A 25,577-nucleotide genomic window follows, 5' to 3' on the forward strand; every position below is an offset into this window, starting at 1 on the left:
CCATTCCATCCCTGGGGAAAATAAATTAAACTATTTATAAAGGAAATAAAGGCAAATAAAGCAAATTAGAAAGTCAAGAGTTCACTTTTAAAAGACAAAAATCTAAAGTAATTTAAAAATGATCAAATAAATTAATTAACAAAAATAAAAGCATATTGTTAATTAAAGCTTGATAAAAACATGTTTTAAGTTGACGTTTAAAAAGTGATCTGAGCCCAGCATTGGTGTGTAAGTGCTACAGTCCTGTAATGGCCCTGAAATTGCTTTAGATATTATAACAAACATATCATTACAACTGACTAGAATGCTGCTTTGATGGCAGAATCTTGCTGACAGTCCAGATGGTCAGTATGATGCAACAACCATAAGAGCATAAGACTGATATTCAGTGTGATAGCCAGAATCACAAAACACCGCTATTTAATTTCCTATTTTCTACCATAAAAATGGACTTTAGGCTTTAGAGAACATCCCTAAAACACACATATGTAACTCGTGTCTGTAGGCCTGGTTGTTTGGGGCATTGCTTTGCTGTGAGAATGCACTGACAGCAGTGTGATATGACAGTAGTGACTCACAGTCTCTTTGTCATTTTGTGTGTGTGTGGCAGCTGTGTAATTGAAAGGGGGTGGATGACTGTTTCAGGGGGTGTCAGGTGTGTATGTGTGGCCTCTTCACTGTTTAAAACTATCCAGACCATAATAGTGAACCCTTAGCAACTGTTTCTGTGCAGTGACGCAGGTGCCTGTACTGTTTCATTCTGAACAGAGGTGATGTTCATCAGTTACCACTTGCAACTGCTTACATAATCAGTTCCCCCAACTATGTCTGTGCTTTACAGGCTGAGTCACACTCTTCAGGCTTGGCTGTCTTTGAGCAGGCTTTCGCTGTTGTGAGGTTCAGGGACAGTGATTAGCGGTGTTGGTTAGTCAGTTCAACCTGGTCGAGGCTGGGTGGTGGTGGTGGTGGTGTCTGACTGTTTTCTCTGTCATATTTGGATGGAAAACTTGCAGAGAAACTTTTAGGGTGGGGTACTTCTGGGTTAGCCAGCTATATTCAAGTAGCATTTTGTGAGAATTGGTGTTTTTTGCTCCTGGGCTCCCCCTACAGTCAGGGGGTGTAATTCACTTTTACTCAACTGTCATAAATACAAAGCTTGTCTTGAGCGGCCCCTCATGAACAGCTGTACACATGCATTTGTGGACAAGCTGTGAGATACAGAACCAGTATCTGAAGTAAAAGACTAAAGCAGTAGAGTTATAGTATAGGATTTTACACCAATACACTATATGGACAAAAGTATTGGGACACCTGCTCATTCATTGCTTCTTCTGAAAGCAAGAGACTGTATCCTGCTTATGTTGGAGTAACTGCCCAGGGAAGGCTTTTTTGGTGCATTGCTGTGAGGATTTGATTGCACTCAGCAACAGTAGTGTTACTTCTCTACAGGGACTAGACAAGCTGTGTGTGTCAGCAATGGGTGCAACCTAACTGAATGCATTCATTTGAAGGGGTGACCACAACCATTTGGACATTTAGGGTATGACTTGGGTTATGCAGCTTCACAACGGTTCCGGGAAGAGGTCTTGTGCAGCTCCACCAAAGTTACATAGTGCAGTAGCAGTGTCCTGGCATGACAATGACAGGGATTCTGTTCTCCCTATTACAGTGAGTGGAGCATCAACATGATTCTGAAGCTGCCACTTAATAGTAAGTTGCTGCATACTGTTGATTTTAATGTTACTTAAAGGTCCATTTACCCCATAAGAGGAAATGTTTTTTTTCCCCTTCTAAATTTTCTTCATTGCCAGTTCCCACCCACTAGGTGGGTCTTCTGCTATCACATAATGCATCAGCGACCATCTTTTTCTACCACTATTTCAACTGCTAATTTTTTTTCTCACATCAGTTACAAGACACCCACTATACCTAGCATCATGCTGAGAGACTAGGGGAGAGCAAAGGGTGATGAGGCCAATGCTTAAATTTAATTTAACAGATTAAATAAGATTAAGATGGATAGCCAGACCTAACCACTCCACAGATAATGGAGTGCCCCACCTCGCTCTCCCTCTCTTTCTCTCTCTCCCACTCCATCTATTTCTGTCTAATCCCACTGTCTACAATGCTTGCTCTTTAAGTAACTCATCCCTCTCTCATCCTTAACTTCCTGAGTCAAGCTCCAGTTACTGCAACAGGGTTTTACTGATTGCTCAGGTCATGGTTTCTGTGTACATACTCGCCTAACCCCCAGCAGCACTGCAGAACACGTGCACATGGACATTTATTGTGCACCAAATAAACACATGTAAACCAACTATACTATGCTCGCCTGAGTGCATCCACTCATCATGACACAATGTAAAGAACAACTGCCAGATTCAAATTTTGTCTAAAGCAGTGATAATTTGTGTCAAAATAGATTTTTCATGCCAGTGATGATATACTGAGTTGCCAGTTTCTAAAGGGCACATTTTATACCTTTGTGATTACAGACTGTAGTCTGTTTTTTTTTCAGTCTATGACTTCTTTATGTTTTTCAATTCTTTGGCAACCTCAGTCAAATATGCTCTCTGGGTTTCTCAGCATTGCTGGGGATTGAACCTGCAGTGCTAAGATGGCTGCACTATTCAACCCTTTTTTTACTGTCAACTGTCATTGTTACAAAGCTGCTTTACAGAATTCCAGATCCAAGCATTCTTTTTCTGTGCTTGCAGTTTTGTTATTATTATTAGACGCATATACCAATAATGATAGTACAACAGACTTTTCCTTTGAATACTCAGGCTTGGAAAGCCCAACAGTGGCAGCTAAGCACATACGGATATTAAACCCACAACCCTGCGATCAGTATTCCAGGCTTCTAACCACAGAGCTGTCTTCCACTGTCTTTGTTCCAGTTTGAGTATTGTTATAAGGCAGTCTTGCTTAGGCTGTCCTCTCGCTCAGTGGTCAACATACAGTGGTATGTATAGCTGAAGGTCCTGATGCTATTCACTACCTCGAGTTCATAATACCCAATGTTTGTTTTTTTTACAAACATTTTGCCAGGAAAAAAACATAAAGCAAAGAATTCAATAATAATAATAATTAGAAAAAAAATCTGTATTTCAATATTCCCCCTCCAATAAACTGTTCAAAGGCTGGGTAAAAAAAATTATTAAATTATTAACAGCCATGCTGTTCTCAGATAAGCCCTTGATTTGTCCAGTAAGGAGTTTCAGTCATAATTTTGGGGGATAAGGATAAGCACATCAGCTGCAGATGCTTAGAACATGGTTAGAGAGGATTTTGGAGGAGCCTGTCTTATTTAAGCCTCAAACTTTTAGTCTGGTTTGGTCTTGATTGATTGTTGAAGTGAGTGGTTAAAGATCACCATGGCCAGATCCAAAGAGTTCTCTAGGGCTTCAGACAGTAGGCTGTAGAAGCAGATCTGAGAGTCTGGGAACGGGTATGAAGAGATCTCAGAACATTCAGACATCAGCTGTTCCACTGTCCACTACATCCAACAACTGCCAACATGGCTAGATCAGGCCGTCCTGGCAAGTTCAGCCCAAGAGCAAAGCACAAGATGTCTCAAACAATCCTAAAATGTCATCATGAGACCTACAGGTAGCTCCTGCCAGAGTTAATATCAAAGTATAGCTTCTACCATCAGAAAGAGACTGAACATGTTAGATTTGCATGGGAGGTGTGCATGGAGGAAACCCTTACTGTCAAAAAAACATCAAGACTGTAAATCCCAACAGCACTCTCCAACACATCCGTACATACTGTGAGTAGCACTGCGTACAGCAGTCGCATACAGTCAGTCTCATGGCAACTTTCCAAAAACAAACACCCTCCCACACACAGGCCATGGCTTTAAATCTCTATACAGCACACACACAAACGCAGCATGCCGCAGTCTCTAAATGCCAGTGGGGAATCCTCAGGGCCTTCTAGGTTTTCTGTAAACTAAAAATACACAGATCAGCCATAACATTATTAGTATTGAATGTATCCCCCTTGTGCCAGCACACCAGATCTGACCATTCAAGGCATGGACTCCACAAACCCTCTGAATGCACCCTGTGGTATCTGGCACCAAGACGTTAGCAGCAGATCCTTTTAAGTTGTAAGGTGCCCATGACCCTGTCCCGGTTCACCAGTTGTAATTTCTTACACCAGTTTTGGTAGGTACTGACCACTGCATACCAGAAAAACCCCACAAGACCTGTCTAGCCATCACAGTTTGGATCTTGTCAAAGTGGCTCAGGTTCTTATGCTTGACCATTTGTTCTGCATTTAACACCTTTATCACGAACTGAAAAGACTGAAAGATGTGCATGTTAATTATGAACAATATTAGGATGTGACCTGGAAAATCAAGTGATCATGTTTTGATTTACAGTAGGTGTCTTTTGTTCAGAGGCTCGGGGTGCTCTAAAGCTACACAAACGTACATATGTCTAAAAAAGCTGATGAAAGCTACATAAAGCAACTTGACATGCTCTCTTCATCAGGACTGTGTTGTTTTTTCCCCATTAATAAGTGTAAATGTAGGTTACTTGAACGTACATTAAAGAGTTTAAATATCTGTTATCTTGCCACTTGGGTCTGGACTGGCCTTTGCTTTATTTTAAGTTCTCTCAGGGTACAGGGTAGTGCTATTTGGGTTTAGACGTTTTATTCAGTCAAACTCTTCAGCTTATCTTCAGTCAAATCTGGCACTAAATTGCTTTTACTACTAACTTTATTGATTTGACTGAGCGAGTCGTGTTTAGTCTAACATGGTCAAGAACAATGAGGTTTGGCTCTGCCGTGGCTCTTGATTGACTGGCTCTTTCAGTTTAGAGGTAGAAAGCTACCGATGCTACAGAACAGTTGGATTTAGCTGTTCAGCCGATGTATTGGGGAAAAACTATGCATTCGCTAATAGGACAGCAATATTAATTTCATCAGCTGCTGTGAATATACACAGCATTTACTGGAGACGGAAATACAGTTAGCAGCAGTGCTATGCCAGGGCTCTTTACTGAAGGAGTCACCGTAAAACTGCAACCTACAAGGTAAGTATGTCTGTTAACGTCAGTTGCGGTTAAATAAGATGTATGCGATGTCTGCACTTAATCTTGCTCAGCTAAACCTGTTCATTTGCACCAACTTTAGCGTAGTACTTACATGCTACTAGAATTTCTATTCATTCTAATCAGGGTACGAGCATTAGATAGCATTACTGTGCAGGATGAGTTTCTCATGTCCCAAACTGAAGGTGTAGTTCTATTCATGGTTCGTCAACAGTGACTCTTAATGCCATTCCTAATGTTAATGTAATCATAATATCAAAGTTCTAAAGCCGGGTTCTCCGTAGTGTGATGTGTGCTGGAGTGCATGTGCATGGGTCTTTCCAAAACCTGCTGGCTTTGGGATCTTTGTTGAATTCTATTTTAGGCAGATTCGATCTATCATGTGCACTCTATCCCTCACTCCGCCTTATCTGCTTGGCCTTGTTTTTAACGTGCTCTGGAAGAAAGGGATGAATGAACGAGCGGGGACGAGCTAATCCAGCACTCTGCAGCGATTTCCCCCCGTCCATCCCTGTTTCTCTATCCCTATCAGTGCTGTATATAGAAACACAATCAGCATAATCTAGCAATTACATTAATAGCTCTGATTATAATCCGCCATTTCTGCTTCTTGTGCCAATCCACAGAATGAAGAATAATCTGTGTCTGGGTGTGTGAACGCTTTTGGGATTGGGGTGCATGCGCGGGTTTGCACGTGCATGCTTTACGGATTTAGTGTGAGTGAGTGGAGTAACACTTTGCCAAGGCCTGTGTGGGACTGTGTGTGTTCAACACAAAATGGTAAGTTCAAGTAGCAAAAAAAACTGAAGTGAACTGAAGCTGAAGCACTCTTTGCCCTTATCGGGGGGATTCTGTCACCCTAAAGCTAAATTCTGGTCCTGGAGGGATGGATTTTATTGCACAGCTTTATGTTTTTCCTCCTCAAGCACACCTAAATCAACTCCCCTATTAAATGCCAGGTTTAGTGGGTCTGTTAGAGCAGGGGTATTAACAAACTGACTCCGGCTCCCCAATGCCCAAATAAAGAGTGCTCAAATAGGAGAAGTGTCAAAAAAGGAAGTGGAATCCCCAAAAAAATCAGGATTGGGATCAACACTAAAATGAACTTGAGCAAATCCACTCTGTAATTCATGAATACTCTTCAGTAAGACAAGTAAGAAGTAGAGTAGGCTGTGCACAGACACTAATGTTCAGGGGCTCAAGGGGAAAACACCCTGACCTCATATTAAATATCTTCTATAAGTCTATTTTTAGTGCGGTAGGTCCACCAGACTTTTACATTAGTCATTGGTCATCTCATGCACTTGTAAATTTATACTGTCATCATTCCTCTTCTGGGCCTTAGTTCCTCTCAGTAGTTCTAGCTCACGCTCTTTGTAGAACGGCTTTGCACATTACGGGGTCTTGACCTCACCTGACAGCTGGAAAGCTGCTTTGTGATGTTGTCTGATAAAAGTGCTACACTGATTTCAATTTAATTTAATACAGAACAGAAGTCGTGACCATTTTAGAAACTTGGGGTCTCGGCTAGATTCATATATGGTACGGCCTCTAGTACAGCCTGTAGTTTTTGTCCTCAGTTTTCTTCTTGGATCTTCTGAATTATGAGCTCACTAATGCGTTCAAATACATATTTTAATACGTGAGACAACAGTGCTACACGTTGCTCTGAAATCACAAGGCAGCCACACTTAACACAATACATCCAAACAAACAAGCCAGCTTTGTCCAGTGAGGTCTGGTATGGTTCTTTGGCATTATCAGGTGGTGTTGTGTCACAGTGCTAAACTTTAGTAGTTGACTTACTTTTGCATGACATCCCTGTTCAGGATTGAATTTGCATGGAGTTCTGAGACAATACCTGATTTCTGTCCAGATCGGCAATGTCTGTGTTTTTCTCCCTGCTCCCCTGAGAAAATTACAGACAGGTTTTAAACTGGTCTGGTAATGTTTTTCCCATCTGGATACACGTCTCTGTGATTTTGCAGGTGTATGGTGCTGCCCACTGAAAGAAAACGTTTTTTGGCCGCTGCTTTGCACCATATTTACCATACAAGCTCAGAAATTCATCAGATATCCTTAACGACATATATGTAACACTTTCAGATTTCAGGAAACATACACTTTCCAAACTGTACATTAAAAAGCAAGTCACATTGTATTAAATCATATTTAAAATTCATATTATGGTTATAAAGGTTGAATAAATGGGCTTGAAAGCAGAAGGTTTTCAAGTCAAGTCAAGTCAAATTTATTTGTATAGCGCTTTTTACAACTGTTGTCGTCACAAAGCAGCTTTACATAATTATTACTTAATAAAGAACAGAGACAGAGAAGAAAGAAGAAATAACATGAAGCGTCAAAGACCCCCGTGAGCAAGCCAACGGCGACAGTGGCAAGGAAAAACTCCCTCAGAGCTGGAGGAAGAAACCTTGGGAGGAACCAAGACTCACAAGGGGGACCCATCCTCCTCTGGCCAGACTGTTTTAAACATTAATGATAAAAATTACCAAACCAGGTACAACAGAAAGTTAATAGTTGTGATATTAATAGTGTCAGACAGGCACGAGTCCATCTAGGTTTCAGCACGGCCACCAAACAGGCAGCAGCGGCTGGCGGGTGAGCCATGGGTGGTGGCGGGTTGGGGGGGACCCGCTGGCTGGACTGGTAGGTGGCAGCTGGTTAGATGCAGGTAGAGGGGACCTCAGCGGGCAATCTTCCTGCAGATCGGGCTGGGTGGCCATTTACTCGGGGAAGGTAAAGAGAGAGAAGTTAGTTCTAAGAGGAATTTTATGGAGTGCAGAGAATGTTGATCATCAGCATCTGGGTATGTCTGATGACTCCGGCAGGTCTGATTATCACAGCATAATTAAAAGGAGAGAGCCAGAAGGTAACACGGACACGGGCGTACCCTGAGAACACCAGCATCTATCTGCTCCACCGTCAACAAACCTGAGTGATCGCGTGTAAGCAGCGAGACGACAGCTCCAGCATCTCAGAGTACTACAATTCCCTGGGTCCGCGAACCCCTGGACCTGCAGCCCTTATCTAAGAAACATTAATTACCAAAAGCTAAACTAAACATATAAGTTTTCAGTTTAGATTTAAAGATTGAGACTGTGTCTGAGTCCCGAACATTATCTGGAAGGTTATTCCAGAGCTGGGGGGCTTTATAGGAAAAGGCTCTTCCCCCTGCTGAGGTTTTCAGAATTTTGGGAACGCGTAAGAGGCCAGCACCCTGAGATCTAAGTAGTCTTGATGGTTCGTAATATACTATAAGATCCTGCAGGTACTCAGGAGCGAGGCCATGTAGGGCTTTATATGTTAATAAAAGAATTTTGTATTCAATACGGAATTTAACTGGGAGCCAATGAAGTGCTGATAGAACTGGACTGATATGGTCAAATTTTCTAGTTTTAGTAAGGACCCTGGCTGCAGCATTTTGCACCAGCTGAAGTTTATTGAGGTTCCTGCTGGAACAACCTGACAGTAACGCATTACAGTAATCTAGCCTTGAGGTAATAAAAGCATGTACTAGCTTTTCTGCGTCTTGTAGTGATAAGGAGTTTCTTAGTTTGGAGATGTTCCTAAGCTGCATAAAGGCTGTTCTACTAATATTAGCTATATGTTGCTCAAATGATAAATCTGAGTCGAATGTGACGCCAAGATTTTTAGCTGCTAAACCAGGAATGATGGGAGAATCTGCCAAGTCTAACATTAAGTCTGATAGTTTATTTCTAGAGTCTTTTGGACCTAAAAGGAGAACTTCGGTTTTGTCACTGTTAAGGAGAAGGAAGTTATGTGACATCCAGAGTTTTATATCCTTTACACAGTCCTCCATTTTCTGTAGTCTAAATTTATCGTCAGGTTTGGCTGATATATAGAGCTGTGTGTCATCTGCATAGAAGTGGAAATTAACGCCATGTCTGCTTATAACTGAGCCCAGTGGTAACATGTATAATGTAAATAATAGTGGTCCTAAAATTGAGCCTTGCGGAACTCCATATCTTACTTCTGTGTAGTTTGAAGATAAATCATTTATCTTTACAAATTGGAAGCGTCCCGTTAGATATGATTGGAACCATGATAGGGCTGTCCCTGTGATTCCAACCATTTTCTCTAATCTTTCTAGTAATATAGAATGATCTATTGTATCAAAGGCTGCACTAAGGTCTAGTAGGACTAATAAAGATACGTAGCCTTGATCAGAGGCAAGAAGGAGATCATTCGTAATCTTCACTAGGGCTGTCTCTGTGCTGTGATTGAGTCTAAATCCAGACTGGAATTTCTCATACATGTCATTTTTACTCAGGTATAAGCAGAGTTGTTGGGCCACAGCTTTTTCTAATATCTTAGATACGAATGTTAAGTTTGAGATGGGTCTATAATTAGATAATACGCTAGGATCAAGATTTGGTTTTTTGATTAAAGGTTTTATAACTGCTATTTTAAGGGTTTGGGGTACATGCCCAAGGCTAAGGGATGAATTTACAATTGTTAAAAGAGGTCCGATTATAATTGGGAGAATTTCTTTTAGCAATTTAGAGGGAATCGGGTCGAGTGTACATGTTGTACAATTAGCTTTCAGTTCAATTCCCTGAGGAATAGCAGGAAGTTGGGGTGGAGGGAGTGAAGGAGCATGGATCCCATGGCTGGAGTGCCCTCAAGAATGAACCCTCACACTCAATTGGTGCCTGGATGCTAAGGGGGCTGTGTTCATTGCCCCAAGTCACTCGTGTGTGTTTGCTGCCACAGATGCTAAATAAAAAATGACAGTTCATAGAGAATGAGAACCTTAGAGAACCCTAGAGCTCCTAATATGGTCTCGAGTATTGAATTATGAATGGAACCATTTATTTGACAAAAAAAGTTTATATTGAGACCCTCTCTCTCTCTCTCTCTTCAGCCCATTAGCCAGCTCACTGAGAGGTCGGAGTGACGTCAAGGAAACCGTAGTGTGACCGAGCTTATTATAACAGCGCGCCGGTTCGGTTCAAATCAGTTTAAGGAGCCGATTCATTTGATCTGTCAGTTTGAACGAACCCCTGATTTTACGATAAACTCTTTTATCAACGATTAGAGTGAACCTGACTTCTGTAGGTTCTCCCAGTCAGACGTGTAACGCAGAGATACAAAGGTCTGCTCACTTTGGGCTTCGATTCGGTTCGGTTGATTCACTGAATCAAAGAGTCGTTGAAACGAGCGATTAGTTCAGTGGTCGGGCGCTGCTATAAAGCTCGTTACGCCGCAGATTAGAGACATAAAAAGCACAAGTCTTGGCCTGGGAATAGCCGTCAGGAGTCAGGAGTCAGTTCAGGTCCCGACCGACCTGAACGAGCTAAACTCGGAGCTCCGTTTTTGGATCAGCTCCGAATTTCCGCTCGCTGTTCTCCACGGTCCTGCGGCACTTTTGACCGACTTCGCCGAGTTTGGGGGCGCGTAGCCCGCTGCGTTTCACCACTGCTCGGTTCTTCTGTTCAGGAGTCGTTTTTCTCGCCGGAGGATGACTCTCCTCGCGAGCGTGCGGCGCCACAGCCTGCGCGTGCAACAGCGCCTGCACCGGTGGAGCATCTGCGGGACGGAGGGCGGGCAGCTTCTGAGTGACGGACCCTCTGCCTCCGCTGCTGGACCACCGCGCTCTCGCTCCTGCTGCTCCGAGGAACCACCCATCCTGCCCCCGAGCGCCAGCGGCCCCTTCACCGTGGTGCTGCTCGGGGACGACGGCGTGGGCAAAACCGCGCTCGCGGGCATTTTCGCCGGGGCTGCGGACAGCATGCAGTGCGACTGCGAGTCGTATGGCGGTACGTCCCACTGCTCCTACTACACAGTCGCTAAAGTTTCTGGAAGTTAATGAAAAAGGCTGCAGCAGTGCACGTGCATGAATGCCTGCAATGTAAATGTGTATGTTTGCAAGGTCGCTTGTTCTTTTTTGCAAGAACTAAGAAATGCAGCAGTAGAAACAGCTGGAACAGGCTCTGGTCAGAGTGCTCCTTCACCCCATTTAAACTTCTTTTGGCTTGTGGTGCTCTGCTGTGGAGGTATTCCAGTTAATTACAGAGGGATTGGTGTATTATAGGTCATCAGCCTAGGACATAGGACTCAAGCTTACCCACCGTTTAGTCCTTTTATTTTCTGCCCTACTAAAATTACTGTAGTAATTACTGTATTTGATCTTTGTCCCTATTACCCAATGAGCCAGAATCCCAGAATCCACCTGTGTCATAAAACTAAATCCATACTACAGTACTAGACCCCAAAGGATGGCACTATATACACACATTAATATACACAATACAGCACTGTTCCAAATATACCAGTTTTGAATATATAATCTATAGAATATATAAATGTACACATTGCTGTTTACATGCAATGTAATATACTTGTAAAAAAAGATTGTAAATGTGCAGAACATATATCCTTTATTGCAGTAACTAATAATTGCAGCGTTAGATTTGGTTGAAACAGTCAGTGGTCAGTGCTATCTGACCCCTTTTAAACTTATTTTGGCTTCTGATGCTACACTGTTGACTTATTCTAGTTAACTGCAGAGGGATTTGCCTATTATAGGCCATTAGCTCATGCTGTAGGACCTGAATCATAAAGCCATTTACTTCCCTGGCTTTTATTTATTGCTTATTGAGCCTTTTATTTGCTGCCTTACAAAAAGTCTGTGTTGTAGTTTCAGTACTTGCTCCTGTTCCATATTAGGTTATGACCCAGAATACCTGAAGCCGCCCGTTTTAAAACAGGGTTAAATGGGGTCAGAGTGATCTGACCAGTTTAAACATGCTCAGGCCTTCTGCTCTAGTAAACAGTTAATGAGATTTAGTTTCGTGGCTTTTGTCTCCTTCTAATGTGCTTTTCCTTACAGGAGAGACAGTCGAGCAGCACATGCTGGTGGACGGGGAAAGTGCCACTGTTACGTTATTGGACCGGTGGGATTCCCAGGTATCAGGCAACCCTCTTACAATTTCACTCTTATTACTCTGTCACCCTAACTTCACCCTTTTGTAAAGTCAGGGGTGTTCAGGTGTCATCAAATTCAGGGTTTTGTTGTTGTATTAGTGTTCGAGTGTCAGTGCACTCACAATATGAAGACAAGCAGTTTTACTCAGCTTAGCTCAGATCTTTTTACAGAGTAGATTTGTTGTAATATTTATAATTATAATTTTAGAAAGTGTCTTTTAATGGTGTAGACATTCACTGATGCATTTTGATTAAGAATTACAAAAGTATTTACTGTTCTTAATATATAAGATACATATCAATCCAACATTTGGACACACCTGGTTGAATGTGTGCTGATCATCAGCTTAATAACATCTGATCCAAAAGCTGGGGTGACCGCATTTTTTATAAAAAAAAAAAAAAGAGGACACTGGGGAGACACAGGACCCACTGTAGTTAGGATGTCATGTAGGCCTAAGTTGTAAGCAGAACTGAAAGGAGACGGTTTGGTCATACAGGCTATTAAGGCTGTATCTCTTGGTCTTGCTAAATGAGTAAGTGTTTATGTATTTATGTACATTAATCTTAACTGTAGCTGCATGGTTTGAGAGGCATTTCCACCCTCACACATCCACACTGCCACAGCCCTACAACTTAGGCCTTTTTCAACCCCCCAGCCACGTCATCCTAACTATGGTGGATAGTTCTCGTCTGTTAAAGTTCCTAGGATTTAACCTAAAAATAGAAAAAAGAAAAAAAAACGGCTAAATTTCTTTTGGGATCAATAAAGTATCCATCCATCCATCTATAGGCACCTATAGTGAGAGTAAAAAAAGGTAATGTATTACAGGATATAATTGGGATTTAATATTCTTATATTGTTATTCTATCTATATAATAGCATATTTAATGTGCAGTTATTTTTGCACACTCAGTGTGTTTTGGCAGTATGTTAAATTATATCTTGACTCGTCTTCGTAGCCATAACTCCAAATCATGAGTCATGTACAATCTGGCAATGGAGATCTAATGGAAAGGGCAGGATCTATAGATTCAGATTCAGGTTCAAATGTTTGAACCATAATTCTGCGTTTCATTGCAAAGATATTAATAAAAACATCGAGAAACATTAAATTTGACTCATTCGCAGACCCCAGAAGGTTATGCAAATAAATATAGTATAATGTATATATTTTTAATATGTTCAAAATGTGTAACAATGTGTCTCTGTAGAGAATGTGACAAAATAATCATTTGACCAGGGGTTCCCAAACTTTTGCATAAGACTGAATGTACCGAAAATTGTTTTACACCCCTATCTCCTCTGCAGAAATGTCATTGCTGTTGTATTTTCCCCTTGCAGAACGCAGGCAGCTGTCCACAGGCTGGAGACGCGTTCATCATCGTCTACTCCATTACAGACAGAGCGAGTTTCCTGAAGGCGTCTGAACTGCGTGTGCAGCTGCGGCGTGAACGCGAGCCTCATCACACTCCCATCATCCTCGTGGGTAACAAGTGTGACTTGGTCCGGCGGAGAGAGGTGTCAGTCAATGGTAAGTTCTGACCACTAAGTGATGTGGCATGGAGCGTTTCTCCAGCTCCTCAGATAGTGGGAGGTGTTCCATTGTGTTCTAGCTGATCTCTAGCTGGCTTATGTGGAGCTGCTCCAGGATTAGCCAATCTTCTGACCGTGCTGACAATGCTGTGCTAATAATGGGTTCACCCTACATACACTGTATGGACAGAAGTATTGGGACACCTGCTCATTCATAATTTCTTCTCAAATCGGGAGAGTTTAGAAAAGAGAGTTTCAACCAAAGTAACTGCTTCTCCTGTCCAGGGAAGGCTTTTTACTAGATTTTGAAGCATTGCTGTGAGGCTTTGATGGCATTCAGTTACAAGACCATTAGTGAGTTCAGGATGTTGGATGATCACCACCCTACCTCATCCCAGTATTGGATGGAGCACCATCTGTCATTCCAGAGAACACCCTATAACTGACACCTGGCATCTTTTGGCAATTCTTCTCTACAAGGACTAGACAAACAGTGTGTGTGTGTGTATTGCACATCTGTGTAGGCAATGGGTGTATCTTAAAGTAGTTGAACATATTCATTAGAAGGTGTGTCCACAAACATTTGGACATATAGTGTAGGGCACTTTTAGAGAGGTTTGAGGTTTTGTGGTGGTTTCATTTGGAAACCCTTTTTTGTGTTTCTTCATCCCACAGAGGGTCGAGCGTGCGCGATGGTCTTTGACTGCAAGTTTATTGAAACGTCAGCAGCGATGCAGCACAACGTCTGGCCTCTGTTCGAGGGCATCGTCCGCCAGCTCCGTCTACGGAGGGACAGCGCTGAGGCCATCAGCCGATGGCGAGCTCAGTTCCAGCAGTCCGAAAGCGTCCCCAAGAAAGCCAAGCGCTTCATTGATAAACTGGTGGCCAAAAACAACAAGCATGCAGCATTCAAGCTGAGGTCCAAATCCTGCCATGATCTATCAGTTCTGTGACCTCTTAACCTCTCCTAGGAGTGTGGAAGCTATTTACAAAAACTGACCCAAGCAAGCCAAATATTTATGTTATTTATATTATTTAATACTTTTCTCCTGTTTTTGGAGTTTTGACAGTTGAGAACATAGTTGAAAGTTCTGTTAATAGCTGATATTCACATTAATAGAGTATAGTGTTCAACTAAAACTACTGGAGTGTTTTTTATGTTTCTATATGTATTTATAGATGCACAACAAATCACAAAAATGTGAGATATTCCTCAAAGATGTAGAAAGAGAAACCTGGCCCCATTCATCCTAATGTCCACATCAGGAGTTGTGGTACTGCTGTTGAAAATAGAGGTATGTCAAAAGGTTCTTTAAGCAGTGGCATAGATGAACCACTCTTTGTTCAGTGAAGAATCATGTTTGTGAGGAAACTTGGTAGGCAACTGGCAAAAGATTTTTATATGAAGTGAAGGTTTTATATTGAGTCGCTCAAAGAAGTTTTTGAAGCATCTCTATTATCTTAATTGATACACCCTAGCAGACTTGAAATTCATACACCAATCAGCCAGAACATTAGCACCACTGACAGGTAAAGTGAAAAATATTGATTTTCTTCATCTACAGTGGGCATCTGTCGAAGGGGTGAGATATATTAGGCAGCAAGTGAACAGTCCGTTCTTGAAAGTGATGAAGGTGGTGGTAAAAGCAGGAAAAATTAGTAAACATAAGGGATATGAGACACCTTGACTAAGGCCAAAATATGATAGCTTGACGACTCGGTCAGAACATCTCCAAAACATCTGACAGATCTTATGGGGCTTTTCTGGTATGCAGTGGTCAGTACCTACCAAAAGTGCTCCTTAAAAGGGCAATCGTTGGAACAGCAACAGGGTCACAGGCACTTAAGACTCATTGATGCTCATGGAGGGCCCAAGTCACAACGTACAGGACTTAAAGGACCTGCTGCTAACGTCTTGGTGCCAGATACCACGGGACGGCTTCAGAGGTCTCGCAAAGTCCATGACTCGAATGACTCAATCATATATGTTGTGGTGGCACAAGGGGGACCTACTCAAAATTAGGCATTAATGGTATTAATGTTACGGCTGATCGGTGGATATAAGAGAATGTGACAACAGCCGTGAAATGATTACTAAAGCCAGTGTGATGCTAGCTTAGAAAATCTTTGACCTGGATCACGGATTCGGTTCCCTATAATAGAGCTTATTGTAGTGCTTCTGATTTCCCCCTAGAGCTACCAGTGATTAGGAGACCACGTCGAAGACGTCTTGGGGGAGTTCATTGGCAGGTGAATGCACTTGCAGCATCTGAGAAAGTGCGATCGTTGAGAATGTATTTTCACAAGGTGTGTAGGAGATAGTGATGAGCGGTCAGTCTGTATTCACTGTGCTAGTTTCAAGCTTTCAGCACCATCTGTGATGGACCGAAATCAAACTCGCTACCCACATCCTCCTGCTGCTCAGAGTTCACCAGGAGTCCCCGTACCAAGCAAAATAAGCCTTTTAATTCCCTAGTGGCAACTTTACTATGTCATTTTTTTTACTTATTTTCCATAAATACAGCTTAATATATCAGTATACAGTAGTTTGTGTATTCTGAACATGTGTTCTTGTACCTCAGTGAGTAAAGATATATTTTCCATGTTTGTTTTTGAGCCAAATTTGTAATTTCATATTAAAATAAAGCCTATTTTCATATAACAAGCCTTGCATTCCTTGATTTAACTTGAAGTACTGAATTAAAACTGATTAGAAGTTTATGGATAGCCTATTCATTAATATATATTAATAAATGTAGCTTGGGATTACAGAAAGATGCACTATATGGACAAAATTATTGGGACACCTGCTCATTCATTCTTTCTTTTGAAATCAAGAGCCTATCCTGCTTTTGTTGGAGTAATTGTCTCTACTGTCCAGGGAAGGATTTCTACTAGATTTTGGAGCATTGCCGTGAGGATTTGATGGCATTCAGAAACAAGAACTTTAGTGAGGTCAAGATGTTGGATGATCACCACCATATCTCAGCACCAACTCATCCAAAAACCATAATTCCAGAGAACACAGTCCCACTGTTCCACAGCTCAGTGTCGGAGGCTTTGTATCCCTCTAGCCTATGCCTGGCATTAGGTATGGTGTCAAATGGTTTGTGTTTATCTGCTCCAGAAATGCTTCTATTGCCACTACTTTTCTACAAGGACTAGATCTGTGTTTGCAATGGATGCAACTGAAAAGTAGCTGAATATATTCATTAAACGGTATGTCCACTAACATTTGGATTTCTAACGAATTACTAATTGTCTATCAGTAAAATGTGGTCACAATTACAGACAAACTCAATCGAAATAAACTAATACCATGCAAGGGAAGCCTTCGGATTTACCAGGATTGCTGATTTGATTTCTAATAAAATGTGGTCTAATCATTATCTAAGTAAAACCGTATGAACATCCACAGTTCAGCTTGAGGTCATGGTCTGCTGCATTTATATTCTCCTGTAAAATGTGTTGATACATCTTTGAATCTTCAATGTAAGGCATCCAGGGCCTGATGCAGTAAAGCCGTCCCAAATCATAATGCTCCCTCCACCATGTTTCACAGTTTGGTATTGGTGTGCGTCTTTTATATCCAAACATATATTGTGTCAACTGTCCACAGAACACTTTAAAACATCACTTAGATTGTTTTTGTCTAAAATTATATGACCTAGATAACCATCAACATTTTATTAGTAATCAATGCCAAAAGCCAGGTAAATCCAATTGCTTCACTTATGATTTCTTGCAACTGTAACTGTGACACATAAAATAGTAATGATATTTCTCCTGAGAATGACAACCATGACATTGATGAAGAAAACACAGATGACTGATCAACATCACTCACTGTCACTGTCACAGTTTTCCTCCAGCCAGAAATAGTGAAACAGTACCCCCCCCCCCCAAAAAAAAGAGGCAAAGCTCTTTTCTTTCGAATTTGCATTAAATCAGAATTTAGCATCATGTTCTAGTTATTGCCATCTATACTTTTGTTGCCCCTAAATGCAAAGCAGCAGTTTAAAAGTCAGATTGGCAGTTCAAGGTATAAGGAGGATTTGAATAAATGAATTTAAATATTTGTATGCATCCCATCCCTCCTGTCTTTTGCCTCGGAATCATTAAATCCACTTCTTATTATATTGCAGCAGCACCATGCAGTAAAGCAGGGTTGTTCAGTTCCAGTCCTGGCAGGCTGTTGCCTGGAGGGCATAGTTTGGTCATTTCACCTGTTTCTGGGCAAGAAAATCTTCAAACTGTACGTGAGCTGGACCCTTTATCGCCAGAATTGAGGATCCCTGCAGTAAAGCATTATAAATTATGTGACTTGTGTATTAAAACCATACCTCCAGTGTAATTTAAGAGCACACTCTCTCTCTCTGGCTTTCTTTCTCTTGCTCTGTCAAGAATGTTTAATGTTAGAGATCTGCACACTGTAAGTCTAAAGCATCACACATTAACAGGGCCTCGTCCAAGCATTTAACTGAAAAGAAAAAAAAAACTATGTCAGCTGGCCTTTGGTAAGGTATGCACGCGCACACATAAACACTCATATACTAACCAACTTATAGCAACACTATACTAGTACTGGGCAGGGCCTCCCATTGCTCTAAAAATAGCTCCAATTCTTTGTCATATGGTTTGGGTTTGGTATTCTGGTCCATGCTGATATGATGACATGAACACATTGCCGCTTTCATGAAATCAGTTTGAGAAGACTGTAGCTTTGGGACGTGATGCATTATCATGCTGGACATAGCTGTTAGAAGTTGGGTAAATTGTGTGCATGAAGAGATGCACATGGTCAGCCACTATACTTGAACAGGCTGTGGGATTCAAGCATTATGGTAATGGGTCCAACAGTTCCAAGAAAAGATCCCCACACCATTACACCACCTCCAGTCCAGTCTACTTCTACTGTCGTAGCCCATCACACACTACACACCAGCACACATCACAACTGAGTTACTCCAGCCTTCTGTCTGCTCTGATCAGTCTGACCGTTATCTTTTGACCTCTCACATAAGCAAGGGGTTTCTGTCTGAAGACCTCTCGCTCATCAGATGTATTTTTGTTACATCATTCTGGGGAAACTCTAGAGACTGTTGTGCTGAAAATCTCAGAAGATCAGCAGCTCCAAAAAGCCTCAAAAGCAGCTCTTCTGACACCAACAATCACATTTGTGCCGATTATGATGGTTGCTATGAACATTACCTAAAGCTGCTGACCTGTATATGCATGCTTTGGTGCACTGCATTGGCCGATTAGGTTTCTAATATGCATAGCCAAATTTCATAGTAAATATATGGCAATAATTATCCAATATGCATAGCTATAACTCTATTCATAGGTAACTATAATGTGTAGCAGTCCAGCTGTTAGTATCTACTATGTCTTAGGTCATAGACATACTCAGAAGGCTGCATAGCATGGTAGGACGTAAAGACACTACTACAGGGAGCAGATGTCTCTTCGTCCATTTGGAGGTTTGCTTTTTAGCAGCTTGTATGCAAAATGCAGTGAGTCAGAGCCATGGCTGCTGTCCCAGCTGAATACCAGTCAGTTGACAACAAGCACTCGTGTCCCTGTCACTTGGATGCTTAAGTAGTGTGACAATGACATAACACATCCATCTACACTTGCAATGCAAATGAAGTCATGGTAAAATAATAATAACAGGGGATTTGAGGTGCCAAATAGATCACAGTATAGAGAAAGGCCATTAACCCAACATCTGTTAAGCATCACAGTTTGACCGTACTAGCAGTGGGATATTCTCAAACCATATTCCTGTATCTGCCCGCATCGGATTCGAAACCCTGATGCTGGCCTACAAAGCCAAGAATGGACCAGGCCCTCCATATAGGATGGCAGTCAAAAGTCTGTACAATCTGTACAAAGAGCCCTTCCAGCTCGGCTTGACCCACCATCCTTTAAGATCCACGGAAGACAAGCGTCTGTCCTGGCACCGAAGTGGTGGAACAAACTTCGGTGCGAGCAGAGTCGCTCACTGCCTTCAAACGCTGACTGAAGACCCATCTCTTCCAAGAGTACTTGGGCAAAGTGTAGGGCTGAGTATTATGGTCTCCATACTGACTTTTGTGTTTAGTAGAATCTAAGCTTAGGGGTGTCTTTTGGATCCTAGTCTGTACAAACAAGCTAAGGATAATTTCTAAGTAAACAGTGAAGCACTTTTGTAAGTCATTCTGGAGAAGAGTGTTTGCTTCGATGTAAATATAATGTAACTATTCCTAAAATCTGATTGGCACATATATTAGCAGCACATCTTACCTAAACTGTGTGGCTGTTTTTTTGTATACAAAGATCAGATCGGATCTGTACTGGCTGATACTCAGCATAAAGGGACTTGGGTCAGGGGGCAAAATAACCTGATCAGGAAATCTCTACTCAAAACACATAATGTAGAGGTTCTATACCATACGACGGTTTACTTAGAACAGTACGTCCAATCCAAGGAATCTTTATTTTTATATATGTACACAAAGAGAGACAGATTCGTTAATTTTCATTGACCTGGTTTTTGTATCGTCCCCTCTGGCTGCCACCCTGTCAGTAATGTTGCAAAGAACATTTATTCTCAATCAACACATTTCTCAACCATTTACATGCTTCGGCGTAATGGGTTTGCAATCTGCAGGCAATCACACTGTTTCCTCAGACAGCAGGGTATAGACAGCCTGTGTCTAATCACTTTATTGCTATTTGCTTAAACTGCCAATATGTTTGACGGGAATCACAAGGCAATCATTTCAAACCACAGCACACACTTACTGTTTTTAAAATTTTCAGATATACAGTTGTATGCAAAACTTTGTGAACCCTGCTTACCTTGCATAAAGCTGCTGTCTGATCTGAAAAATGCATCTAAACAATGCTATAATGTAAAAGATGGCCATAAAAAGCTATTGAAATGCTCCCGGCTCTCAATTTCCACTGTTCAAAGTGTGATTAAACTGTCAGTTAACAGGAACTGTGGAAGTCATTGCAAGATCTGGAGGACCATTGTGGACCATTAGAACTCCTGTAGAGAACCTAATGTGCTCATATGCTGGACAGAAAGGCAAAGCAACACTCCCATATGCAGAAAGGTTCGGCTGAAATTGGAGTGGTGTTCTACAGTGTAGCCTTGCTCGTACACACAATTTACCTAAGACCTTATCCCAAAATCCAACATCTGAAGCATGAACAAAACATCCTGACCACCCTTTAAGCAATGGTGTGGATCTATAATGCCTTGGGGTTGTGTGGCAGCCAGTGGCACAGTAAACATTGCACAGGTAGACGGATTAATGGATTAAGGGGTGTCACTTCAACCGATCTACTGGGGCCACATGAAAATGTTGCCAGGCCACACTATAATCACAAGGCTAAAGGTAACACACACAGAGAAGATACAAAGGCTCATAGCCTTCTGCATTCTCTGCCAAATTAGTGTTTAGTAGGGGATCCAAACTTTTGCACATGCCACTATTTCTTCATTTAATTTTTCAAATATAAAGTAACTGTGCATTGACAATAGTACTGCAGATGCTTTTTTATTGCCATATCATATACCAATCAGCCACAACATTAAAACCATTCAATCCTTGTTTCTACACTCATTGTCCATTATATCAGCTCCACTTCCCGTACAGGACCACTTTGTAGTTCTATAATTTCAGACTGCAGTCCATCTGTTTCTCTGCCTACTTTGTTGGCCTACTTTCACCCTGGTCTTCAATGCTCAGGACCCCCCCCCCCCCCCATCTACAAGGTGGACCCACTAGGTAGGGTGAGTGTTTAAAAACTCCAGCAGCACTGCTGTGTCTGATTTACTCTAACCAGCACAGCACACACTAACACCACCTCCATGTCACTGCAGTGTTAAGAATAACCCAACACCCAAATAACACCTGCTCTGTGGTGGTCCTGTAGTGGTCCTGGTTAGAGTAAATCAGACACAGCAGTGCTGCTGGAGTTTTTAAACACTCACCCTACCTTGTGGGTCCACCTTGTAGATGTCTAGTCAAAGACAGAAGCTCATCTGTTGCTGCACATCCTCTAGTTCTTCGTCAGTGCTCACTGGATGCTGTCAAAGTTAAAAGATTTTATTTTGGAGACATTTTGGAGCATTTCTATTGGTGCATTCATCCTGAAATTCAGACACATCAAAAACTTTCAGATTCAAATTATGTCAAAAAGTAAAAACACCAAAAAATTAGAGGTAAAAGGTTTCTATGAAACAGTGACAATATGCAATTTGGCCAATTACAGGTATATTTACTTTCTCTGTTCGCATGTTTGATGTGCAGTAACAGCAATATATCAGAAACAAGGTCGAATCACAGGCTTCAATAAAAAGACCTAAATGAAAGCAACAGCTGTTGAAATCTAACTGAATAGCTGTTGCATAACACCACCACTTATTGCGATACACCCCTGCCATTCCTGCCATCTACTGATATGACGTACCATATAGCCTCGACCGTAACCTTGGCATAGTGCATATCCATCCATTAGGATCTTCTTACACACCTAATCCAGGAAATACACGATGTTCACATCTGTTCTTTAGTCGCTCGCTCACATTTACCACATTGTCACATGGGTTCCTTTTACCAGCTTTAGATTCTCCATCAGAACACTGAAAGCTTAGGATGGATTATATGAAGCCATTCTTTAAAACCCTTCTTTAACCTTGTTGATGAATCATTTCTGAAAGTGTGTGCTCGGCCGTTATCAGAGCAACATTTTATGTGTCACTGTTTGGCTCTGTCCTCCAGCACATTCAACATGGAGTGTTAAGTGGGGCAGTGTTGCCGCTGTTGGGGCCTCAAGCAAGGCTCTTAAGGTCCTTTTTAAAAAGGTTTAAAAAAATATTTACTGTTAGTGATGAAAGTATTATAATAAAAGTGTCAATAAGGGCAATGAACTGCTCATGGTCCAAAGCAAACTGTCATACCTGTGATTCCACTGACACCAATACTCATCTTAACGGCCCAAACCGTGTGGCAAAACAATTGCATCAAACATACTGCCAAAGCAACCGTGGGGTCTTTTCAGGCCTAAACGTAAATGGTTCTTGACTGGCCAGGTCAATGCCCTGAACATGCCTTTGAAGACAGATGAAGATGAAGGCAGCAGACCTTCAGTGAAGGATAAGTGACATGAGAATTTTGACATTTTGTGAATTTGTCCAACTGCTAACGCCTAATTTGTGATGGCTAGACGACTGGGTCAGAACATCTCCAAAACATCAGGCAGGTATTGGGGCAGTTTTCTGATATGGGACTTTGAGTTGTCATGGTTTTACATCGGACTGCTGCCTTTATGCACTCATGCATCGCCAAAATGCACTCATCAGACCTCTCAGGCAGTCTGGGTGCTGGTTTAGTTTCAGCTTTAGCTGTAGCTTTTCAGGTTGTTTGGACTTGAAGAGAGGGGGCGGAGCCATGTTAGCATTGTTATTGGTCGGGGTATAATGACGTAAACCTGATCCATTTTTAGGACCGCCCATTTCACATTGAGAGTAAGCTGACATTTATTAGACTTTAGGAAGATATTGATAACATGCTTTGCACATTTACACTGGGGGCCCTGAGGAGCCAGATTGACTTAATAAGAAAGAAAACTCAGTTCCCAGAGGCTTTAAAGGTAAAAATAAAAGGGTTAAAGGACCAAAAGAATGTCATTTATACATAGGTCAGAGGGACTCCTCTCTTTATGATCTTTGACACAGCTATACCTATTCCTGGAAAGCGTTGCTCTTCTGACAGTTTTCTTCAAGGTTGGAGGAGTTCTTTGGTCACCCACTTTAAGATGAACTACATGTAATTGTCATTGTAATTGTACAGTACAACAAAGTTGTTCTCTTTGCATGTCCCAACTTGGAACATTGGAGTCAGAACACAGGGCCAGACATGCTACAGCACTCCTTGAGCAGAGAGGGTTAAGGGCCTTGCCCAAAGGCCCAACAGCAGCAGCTTAGTGGACAGGGGTATCAAATGAGGAGCCCTGATTTCTATATTTCTAAACATAGGTCCAAACACTTCTGAATTCTGAACAGATCCTGTCCTTTAATGTTTGGAACCTTACCTACACAATTTGTGTGGGGTAATGGAAGTTATTATACACTGACTATATATATATATATATATATATATATATATATATATATATATACCAGCCTGGTAAGTCATGATCAGAGTGCAAGGTCAGCCATGCTGTGGCACTCATGCAGCAGGGAGGATTAAGAGGCCAACAGTAGCAGCTTAGCAGACGTGGGTATCAAACCCACAACCCTGCAAGCAATAACCAAGCACCAAACCACAACTGCCCTTTAATTCTGGGCAATGCAGTAAACTGCACAATCTAGGAGAAAGGAGAAAAGGGAGATGCTGGGAGACAATGAAGTTCAAAGAGCAAAGTCTGCAGCCTTCGGTCTGGATTACCCAACACACACACACACACTCAGAGACAAAAGCAGCCATGCAACCACTCTTGGGTCGTCTACGATTCCATTCATTGAGCTCTGTCTTTAAAATCTCCTAAGTGGGGCCACTTTGTAAAAGGTCTTACTCAGATATTCTTACTCAAAGACATGTATAGGCTAAACAGAACAGATGACTGGACTCATGATGGCTAAATGAAGGTTAAGTGATTGACCTTTTACTTTTTGACAGGGTTGAGATATCTGCAGACCACTTTTTGGAGAAACTGGCTTGGTTTTGGTCCAGGCTGTGTGTATCTAGTCCTATTTCCAGTTTAGTGCTTTGTCATATTGTTCTTTGCTCAGATATTCCATTTGTCACCTTGGTTCATAAATGAAACACCTATGTTCTCTTACACACACACACTCTCGCTGAGAGTCCACTCCCCTGAGCACTGGGACCATTAGATAATGATTAGGTTCAATAAAATGAGTTAAAGTTTCACTCTAGCAGGAAGCACACCAGGCTTTGCGAGCTCCTTCTAGTTAGTCGTGGGCCAGTCAAGGAGGTCTCCTGACAGGTAACCAGCTCTCTCTTTAACTCTGCCTTTGGTCTTTCTTCTAGTGTCTTTTTAATTCATAGCGCTTCTGTAAGAAGACTAATGTATCGTAAGAGAACACACATGAGGAAGTGGCTTAATATCAGAGGGTGTGTGAGGCTCTGAGATGGCAGACATGTTCTTGGTGCTCTTGGTTTGACTTTGTTGAGGTTTGCCTCAAGGGTGCTGGTCGGCTTTTGCCATGTGCAGGGTATTTAACACGACGGCAGGGCAGCCAGGGCAACGTTAGTTTTTTGTAAGAATATGTTTGCAATGAAGCTGGAGTTTTACAGTGGTCAGATTCACATCAGAGGAATCAGAGGTCATGGAAGCAGAGTGATTGTGGCCTGAGAAGATCTAGGCCTCGGCAGTGAAATACCAATTACACGCTTCAGAATTAGTTTATAGTGGAGAAATGAGTTCTTCAGTGTTTTAGTGTTTAGTAGTATTTCTTTATTTTCTTTTCTAACCTCTTGTGCTGTGGATCTTCCATTATCTAAATGATGGCTGCACGTTTACTTCAAGCATGAAATGTATCAATTGCAGTGGATAATTGTGGAGAAATGGATGGTAACAATTTGCTGTCCTTCATTATTATTACTCTGCTTTGTTGCTATCAACTGTCATCTCTAATCTTGCCAAAGAACATCGATTTTAGCTGCGCCAAAACCAGAAAGCTACCAGAGATCTTACTTCTACACGTGAGAACTGATCTGATCACAGCAGAAGTAAAAACAGTAAATACAGAAATAGAGGCTGAGGAAGTTATTTAGAGGTGCAGAAGGGAAGTGAAAGGAATGAAAGGTGACGGAAGAGTCTCAAAGTCACCTTCCCACACTCTCGAGGCGTGTCACCTTCTCAGTAGAGCTCATTGCCACCGGTCAAATCAAACTCAACAGTACCTTTAGGCTATTACTCACTAGTCCAGTGCTCTGCATGGGACTGGACTCATAGGGACCTTTTACCGTAAGCAGGGT

The 25,577-nt window shown here is 41.8% G+C and overlaps 2 protein-coding genes across 3 annotated transcripts in view; both read left to right on the top strand.

Moving 5' to 3' along the window:
• The window catches only part of cdh17 (cadherin 17, LI cadherin (liver-intestine)), a 122,983-nt gene that overhangs the window by 79,439 nt on the left and 17,967 nt on the right, over positions 1-25,577 (top strand). The window contains exon 1 of one of the 2 annotated variants that reach the window (XM_072692026.1): positions 24,511-24,582. The exons of the other annotated variant lie outside the window; for it this stretch is intronic. The gene's annotated coding sequence lies outside the window, so the exon portion shown is untranslated. Of the gene's footprint in view, positions 1-24,510; positions 24,583-25,577 lie in introns of those variants that run through there. 2 annotated transcript variants of the gene reach the window in all.
• gem (GTP binding protein overexpressed in skeletal muscle) lies at positions 10,349-16,217 on the top strand. Its single transcript, XM_072658914.1, has 4 exons — positions 10,349-10,870; positions 11,944-12,020; positions 13,384-13,573; positions 14,251-16,217. The coding sequence occupies exons 1-4, from the start codon at positions 10,573-10,575 to the stop codon at positions 14,526-14,528; spliced, it is 843 nt and encodes a 280-aa protein (XP_072515015.1). The 5' UTR covers positions 10,349-10,572; the 3' UTR covers positions 14,529-16,217.

Source organism: Salminus brasiliensis, chromosome 1 (genome assembly GCF_030463535.1).
Source record: "Salminus brasiliensis chromosome 1, fSalBra1.hap2, whole genome shotgun sequence".
Classification (NCBI taxonomy): domain Eukaryota; kingdom Metazoa; phylum Chordata; class Actinopteri; order Characiformes; family Bryconidae; genus Salminus; species Salminus brasiliensis.

Coding starts and splice junctions, on each gene's coding strand:
- gem (XM_072658914.1), top strand. CDS start 10,573: ATGACTCTCCTCGCGAGCGTGCGGCGCCACAGCCTGCGCGTGCAACAG. Junction 10,871..11,943: donor CGACTGCGAGTCGTATGGCG/GTACGTCCCACT, acceptor TTTTCCTTACAG/GAGAGACAGTCGAGCAGCAC. Junction 13,574..14,250: donor GAGAGAGGTGTCAGTCAATG/GTAAGTTCTGAC, acceptor TTCATCCCACAG/AGGGTCGAGCGTGCGCGATG.